The 7,838-nt window shown below is 45.4% G+C and overlaps 1 protein-coding gene across 1 annotated transcript in view; it reads left to right on the top strand.

Moving 5' to 3' along the window:
- CTCF (CCCTC-binding factor (zinc finger protein)) overlaps positions 1 to 7,838 on the top strand; it is a 79,285-nt gene that overhangs the window by 41,782 nt on the left and 29,665 nt on the right. The window contains exons 2-4 of the mRNA XM_011932132.1: positions 219 to 1,008; positions 1,343 to 1,513; positions 6,436 to 6,569. Coding sequence (XP_011787522.1) covers positions 228 to 1,008; positions 1,343 to 1,513; positions 6,436 to 6,569 — 1,086 coding nt within the window. The 5' untranslated portion in view covers positions 219 to 227. The remainder of the gene's footprint in view (positions 1 to 218; positions 1,009 to 1,342; positions 1,514 to 6,435; positions 6,570 to 7,838) is intronic.

Below are 7,838 nucleotides of genomic sequence, written 5' to 3'. Positions count from 1 at the left end.
TGGTCTCGATCTCCTGACCTCGTGATCCGCCCGTCTCGGCCTCCCAAAGTGCTGGGATTACAGGCTTGAGCCACCGCGCCCGGCCTGTTGTGTCTTTTTTAATGTTAACAACCATTGATGCCTAATTCATTCACCAAAGGGTCTTTTTGTTTTAAAATGTATGTTTTTATTTAGGTTGCTTTGCTTTAAATAACAATCTGTGTTCTCCCTTAATAAAGGCAGGGGAAATGGAAGGTGAGGCGGTCGAAGCCATTGTGGAGGAGTCTGAAACTTTTATTAAAGGAAAGGAGAGAAAGACTTACCAGAGACGCCGGGAAGGGGGCCAGGAAGAAGATGCCTGCCACTTACCCCAGAACCAGACGGATGGGGGTGAGGTGGTCCAGGATGTCAACAGCAGTGTACAGATGGTAATGATGGAACAGCTGGACCCCACCCTTCTTCAGATGAAGACTGAAGTAATGGAGGGCACAGTGGCCCCAGAAGCGGAGGCTGCTGTGGACGATACCCAGATTATAACTTTACAGGTTGTAAATATGGAGGAACAGCCCATAAACATAGGAGAGCTTCAGCTTGTTCAAGTACCTGTTCCTGTGACTGTACCTGTTGCTACCACTTCTGTAGAAGAACTTCAGGGGGCTTATGAAAATGAAGTGTCTAAAGAGGGCCTTGCGGAAAGTGAACCCATGATATGCCACACCCTACCCTTGCCTGAAGGGTTTCAGGTGGTTAAAGTAGGGGCCAATGGAGAGGTGGAGACACTAGAACAAGGGGAACTTCCACCCCAGGAAGATCCTAGTTGGCAAAAAGACCCAGACTATCAGCCACCAGCCAAAAAAACAAAGAAAACCAAAAAGAGCAAACTGCGTTATACAGAGGAGGGCAAAGATGTAGATGTGTCTGTCTACGATTTTGAGGAAGAACAGCAGGAGGGTCTGCTATCAGAGGTTAATGCAGAGAAAGTGGTTGGTAATATGAAGCCTCCAAAGCCAACAAAAATTAAAAAGAAAGGTAAAACGAGTTTATCCATAGTGGTTTCATAAAACCATTTTGGGATAAGCACACAACACAGTGCATATGCAAGTTGTTTTATGTTAACCGTATTTGTAAAAGGTCATTATGTGGGTACAGTTCTTTAAAACCAGTCTAACATAAGTTTTTTTACAGATCGAATGGTCTGTTTTTAATCCCAAAGAAGAAGTAAATGTATTAATGATATGAGATAATTATGACTTATATTGGGTTTTGTTATTAAAAGCTAATAAAATATATTTGTAGAAATTTAAGATTAGGATTAATCTTAACACTTTGAAACTCTGCAGCAAGTGTTTTATTTTGCACATAGGTGTAAAGAAGACATTCCAGTGTGAGCTTTGCAGTTACACGTGTCCACGGCGTTCAAATTTGGATCGTCACATGAAAAGCCACACTGATGAGAGACCACACAAGTGCCATCTCTGTGGCAGGGCATTCAGAACAGTCACCCTCCTGAGGAATCACCTTAACACACACACAGGTGCTGGATAAGAATTTTGGGGGCTACAACAGCAAATGCTCAGACTTGGCTTTTTAGTATTCATTCAGGCTCACTCCAGTGGGAATTTAAAGGAAATTTTTATTATTTCTTATGATGCCCTTTTTGTAATCATGATTTTATTGTAAGCGCTTGGACTTAGTTATTATAGACAAATGTAAAGAAAATTTAATGAAAAATAACAACACCCTGTCTCTTAAAAAAAAGTCTCTGGCAATAGATGCCTGGTACTCTGAGGAAGAACATTAGAAATAGAAGTGAAATCCCAGTGAAACCCCATCTCTACTAAAAATACAAAAAATTAGCTGGGTGTGGTGGCGGGTGCCTGTAGTCCCAGCTACTCAGGAGGCTGAGGCAGGAGAATGGCATGAACCCGGGAGGTGGAGCTTGCAGTGAGCTGAGATATCCTGCCCTGCACTCCAGCCTGGGCGACTGTGAGTCTCCATCTAAAACAACAACAACAACAACAACAAATGGAAGTGAAGTCCTACCTTTATTTCCAAAAAAAAAAAAAAAGACTGGGCAGAGCGGCTCATGCCTGTAATCCTAGGACTTTGGGAGGCTGAGGTGGGCAGATCACTTGAGATTAGAAGTTGGAGACCAGCCTGGCCAACATGACGAAACCCCATCCATCTCTACTAGCAATACATTAATTAACCAGGTGTGGTGGCAGGTGCCTGTAATTCCAGCTACTCAAGGGGCTCAGGCAGGAGAATCGCTTGAAACCTGGGAGGCAGATGTTGCAGTGAGCTGAGATAGTGCTACTGCACTCCAGCCTGGGTGACAGACACCGTCTCAAAAACACACCATAACATTTTTTGTTTCTGGTTGTTTCAGGATAAGTAATTCATAATTTCAGAATGGAAAAGTTAAGGCACCATTCTGATAATTCAAACATCTATTTGAGCACCCTACTTACTTTAGTGTTCAGATATTCTGATACTAGCTTCATGTTGGCTATGGCCAGGTTCCATGAGGTCTAAAGTAGAGGGACTGTGTGCGCTAAACCTCTCTTTAAGCTCTCCTGGGCTGTTTGTTATTCCAGTGTAGGAACTTAGTTGCAAGTCTTCTCACATGGTTTTTCATGCAGAATAACTTTCTTCTATCCATATTCTGTACTTCATTTCGTATGACAACTCTTGGTTTTGTTTTTCAGGCTTCTAAAAATTTCTAATGACAACTTTTGTTTTAGATTTGTTTGTGCTGGTTGTCAGATGACCATGATCAAGTGGGTGTTAATCATAAACAGTATGCTATACATTGGCACATTCTTGACTAATGTGACTGACTTTTAAACATCTCCATAATTTCTACTCAGACACTTGATAATATGTTTTATTTGATACTTTGAAGACACTAGGATGGGGCATATGACTACGTAAAAGTAACTGGGTAATCCCAGCACTTTGGAAATCCGATGGGAGGTAGATCACTTGAGGCCAGGAGTTCTAGACCAGCCTGGCCAACATGGCAAAACCGCCTCCGTACTAAAAATACAAAAAATCAGCTGGGTGTGGTGGCACACGCCGGTAAACCCAGCTACTTGGGTGGTTGAGGCAGGAGAATCGCTTGAGTGCAGGAAACAGAAGTTGCAGTAAGCCGAGATTGTGCCACTGCACCCCAACCTAGGTGACAGAGCAAGACTCTGTCTCACCAAAATCAATCAATAAATGGCCCCATGACAGGAGTTCCCAGGATGGGTGTGCCTTGATGTGGGCATTCTCTATCTAGTCTTACTTTGAAAGTAAGAGGTGCAGTCTGTCTGGTTACTCAGCAGATTTGGCAGGACTGATTCATATCAACAAAACCCACAAGAGCAGACAGGTGCCTACACCAAGAGTATCCGTTTATGGTGAAGAGTATACCTTTTCATGTTCCAGATGCAGTTGCATTGTATTCTAGGGGGCGCCGTTGCCTTTGTTATGATGCTGTAGCGGCCAGGCGCCATAGCTCTTGCCTGTAATCCCAGCACTTTGGGAGGCCGAGGTGGGTGGGATCACCTGAGGTCAGGAGTTCAAGACCAGCCTGGCCAGCATGGCGAAACCCTGTCTCTACTAAAAATATAAAAAATTTAGCCAGGTGTGGTGGGACTACTACTTGGAAGACTGGGGCAGGAGAATTGCTTAAATCCAGGAAGCAGAAATTGCAGTGAGTGGAGATCACATCATTGCACTCCAGCCCGGGTGACAGAGCGAGACTCCATCTCAAAAAATAAAAAGATGCTGTAGCAGTTGAAAGCTAACTTGGTGAGGATGAGCCTTGATGGCTGGGCATGGTGGCTCACACCTGTAATCCCCGCACCTGGGGAGGCTGAGGCTGGTGGATGACTTGAGGTCAGGAGTAAACCCTGTCTCCACTAAAAATACAAAAATTAGCCAGGTGGCTGGGTGTGGTGGCTTACGCCTGTAATCCCAGCACTTTGGGAGGCCGAGGCAGGCAGATCACCTGAGGTCGGGAGTTCAAGACCAGCCTGACCAACATGGGGAAACCCCGTCTCTACTAAAAATACAAAATTAGCTGGGCATGGTGGCACATGCCTGTAATCCCAGATACTCGGGAGGCTGAGGCAGAGTTGCTTGAACCCGGGAGGTGGAGGTTGCAGTGAGCTGAGATCATATCATTGCACTCCATCCTGGGCAACAAGAGCAAAACTTGGTCTCAGAAAAAAAAGCCGGGCGTGGTGGCTCACGCCTGTAATCCCAGCACTTTGGGAGGCCGAGACGGGTGGATCACAAGGTCAGGAGATCGAGACCGTCCTTGCCATCATGGTGAAACCCCGTCTCTACTAAAAATACAAAAAAAAAAAAAAAAAAACCAGGTGTGGTGGCACGTATCTGTAGTCCTAGCTACTGAGGAGGCTGAGGCAAGAGAATTGCTTCAACCTGGAAGGTAGAGGTTGCAGTGAGCCAAAATCATGCTACTGCACTACAACCAAGGTGACAGAGCGAGAGACTCCGTCTCACAAAAAGGAAAAAAGAGGATGGGCCTTGAGTGAAGGAATGTAGATGGTCATGTGGCGCAGCCTAATAGAAATCCCTGCTCTACAGCAGTGTCCACTTCTTTGCTAGTTGCCATGCTTATGTCTGCCAGAGGCAGGCCTCTTTTTCCCCTGGATAGTACTAGGTAAACACCAACATTTATTTTTTAGCTTACTTTTTTCTAAAAGAAGACCAGGCATGGTGGCTCACACCTGTAATCTCAGCACTTTGTGAGACCGAGGCCGGAGGATTGCTTGACCGCAGGAGTTTGAGAGAAGCCTGGGCAACGTGGCAAGACTCCATCTCTACAAAATAGAAAAAATTAGCCAGGCATGGTGGTGCAATCCTGTAGTCTCAGCTACTGGAGAGGCTGAAGTAGGAGGATCACTTGAGCCTGGGAAGTAAGGCTGCAGTGAGGCTTGATCCTATCACTGCACTCCTGCTGGGCAACAGAGGAAGACCCTGGCTCAAAAACAAAAAAGGAAAAGAAAATTGGATGCCGCTTTTCTTCTCTTGTTAATTGTTTTACTTCTTATCCATACACCATACTCTACACCTTTCACAGGAAGAACTCTGTGCTTTACGGTTAGATCCATGGTGGCTCTAAAGAATCAAATTGAATGAACAAATGAACATTCCTTGGAATTGCTTAGTTTTTATTATACTCCAGTCACTCTTCCTCTCCACCATTCTCTTCATTCTCAAAGAGAATCATTTCTGCAGATGGCTGGTTCTATTCATTACATTGTGGCTCTTCCTAATTGTATTCTCAAAGGCAGCCTTCTTTTGGTTTTAGTGTTTGGTATTACCTTGCTGTCACCCCTTACCTGCTCCCCACAATTACAGATGGTCACTAGTCTCTGAAACTGGCACTATATTGTGCTATCAGTTTTGTCTCTAGGATTCCTTCAGTGAAAGACAAGAAATGTAGAGAGTATATTATTCATAAATGTTTTATATTGGATGAATTGACATTCAGAATGATCACAGCATATTAGACAGGTGCTTGAAAATCATTTGTTTAAATCACATAAAAGGCAATACTATGTAAAGCCTGTAATAAGCCTGTGAAATTCCTTATCAAGAGAGACAAATATAGAAAACAAGCTATATGCTTGTGGTTTTTTGTTTTTGTTTTTGTTTTGAGACAGAGTCTCGCTCTGTTGCCCAGGCTGGAGTGCAGTGGTGCGATCTCGGCTCACTGCAAGCTCCACCTCCCGGGTTCACACCATTCTCCTACCTCAGCCTCTCGAGTAGGTGGGACTACAGGCCCTTGCCATCATGCCCGGTTAATTTTTTGTATTTTTAGTAGAGACGGGGTTTCACCGGGTTAGCCAGGATGGTCTCAATCTCCTGACCTCGTGATCTGCCCGCCTTGGCCTCCCAAAGTGCTGGGATTACAGGCGTGAGCCACCACGCCCGGCCATGCTTGTGTTTTTAAAAGAAAGTTTCAGAATATGGACAGCCCAATGGCCCTATATTTATAGTCATAATACAGCGAAATTTGAGAGACAGGATCTTGCCATGTTACCCAGGCTGGTCTCAAACTCGTAGCCTCCCAGAGTTCTGGGATTAGAGGCCTGAGCCACAAAGACCGGTCTCTATTAACTTTTAATCCATAATGACCAGGATATTCACAAAATAGGAGTAAGAAGGTTTTTATTATGTTAAAAGGCAGCAGATTCAGATGGGTAATTAAAAGAAACTAAATGTTTGGCACGTGTTACAATATCCCGGCGTTAGTATTATAAATTCATCCAGGCCCTCCCATAGTTTTTGGAGCTCACTTTTGGATCTACTTACAAGCTACTGCAATTGATGGGATGACTAGGGTTCAGTCTCACAGCAGTTCTATGCCACACATTGATATCTGTCATTAACTGTGCCCTTGATCTTGCTCTTCCTGTTATTCCATCCTTTCTCTAGGTACTCGTCCTCACAAGTGCCCAGACTGCGACATGGCCTTTGTGACCAGTGGAGAATTGGTTCGGCATCGTCGTTACAAACACACCCACGAGAAGCCATTCAAGTGTTCCATGTGCGATTACGCCAGTGTAGAAGTGAGTGTTCAGCTTTTTGTTGGTATCTCTCTTAGGCAGGCCATGATGTATTTCTGTACAAAGCTATAACTACCCAAACTGACTTAAGATGAGGTAGAAAAATATTAGTAAATTATTGGCTGGGCGCGGTGGCTCAAGCCTGTAATCCCAGCACTTTGGGAGGCCGAGGCAGGTGGATCACGAGGTCAGGAGATGAGACCATCTTGGCTAACACAGTGAAACCCCGTCTCTACTAAAAATACAAAAAAATTAGCCGGGCGTGGTGGCGGGCGCCTGTAGTCCCAGCTACTCGGGCGGCTGAAGCAGAAGAATGGCGTGAACCCGGAAGGCGGAGCTTGCAGTGAGCCGAGATTGCACCACTACACTCCAGCCTGGGCAACAGAGCAAGACTCCGTCTCAAAAAAAAAAAAGAAAAATGTTAGCAAATTATTAATACTCTCACACAACACCCCTCCCCGAAAAAAACATAATTATGAGTGTGAAAGATATATCTGTTAAAAAGAGTACCAGTATCTGGCCGTGTGTGGTGGCTCACGCCTATAATCCCAGCACTTTGGGAGGCCAAGGCGGGCGGATCAACTGTGGTTGGGAGTTCGAGACCAGCCTGACCAACATGGAGAAACCCCATCTCTACTAAAAAATAAAAAATTTAGGCCAGGCACGGTGGCTCACGCCTGTAATCCCAGCACTTTGGGAGGCCGAGGCGGGCAGATCATGTCAGGAGATCGAGACCCTCCTGGCTAAAATGGTGAAACCTCGTCTCTACTAAAAATACAAACAATTAGACGGGCGTGGTGACGGTGCCTGTAGTCCCAGCTACTCGAGAGGCTGAGGCAGGAGAATGGCGTGAATCTGGGAGGCGGAGCTTGCAGTGAGCCGAGATCGCACCTCTGCACTCCAGCCTGGGCAACAGAGTGAGACTCCGTCTCTAAATAAATAAATATTAGCTGGGTGTGGTGGCACATGCCTGTAATTCCAGCTACTCAGGAGGCTGAGGCAGGAGAATCGCTTGAACCTGGAAAGAGGAGGTTGCAGTGAGGCGAGATCGCGCCATTGCACTCCAGCCTGGGCAACAAGAATGGAACTCAGTCATAAAAAGAGTACCAGTTTCACATGTTAGTACAGGCAAATTCTGTCAAACTTTGAAGAAAAAACTGTATCCAGAGCATTTTAAAATGGTAGGTTTAGGCCAGGCGTGGTGGCTCAAGCCTGTAATCCCAGCACTTTGGGAGGCCGAGACGGGCGGATCACAAGGTCAGGAGATCGAGA

This window comes from Colobus angolensis, unplaced genomic scaffold (assembly GCF_000951035.1).
Source record: "Colobus angolensis palliatus isolate OR3802 unplaced genomic scaffold, Cang.pa_1.0 Scaffold93, whole genome shotgun sequence".
Lineage (NCBI taxonomy): Eukaryota > Metazoa > Chordata > Mammalia > Primates > Cercopithecidae > Colobus > Colobus angolensis.
This window is presented reverse-complemented; position numbering and strand designations above follow the sequence as displayed.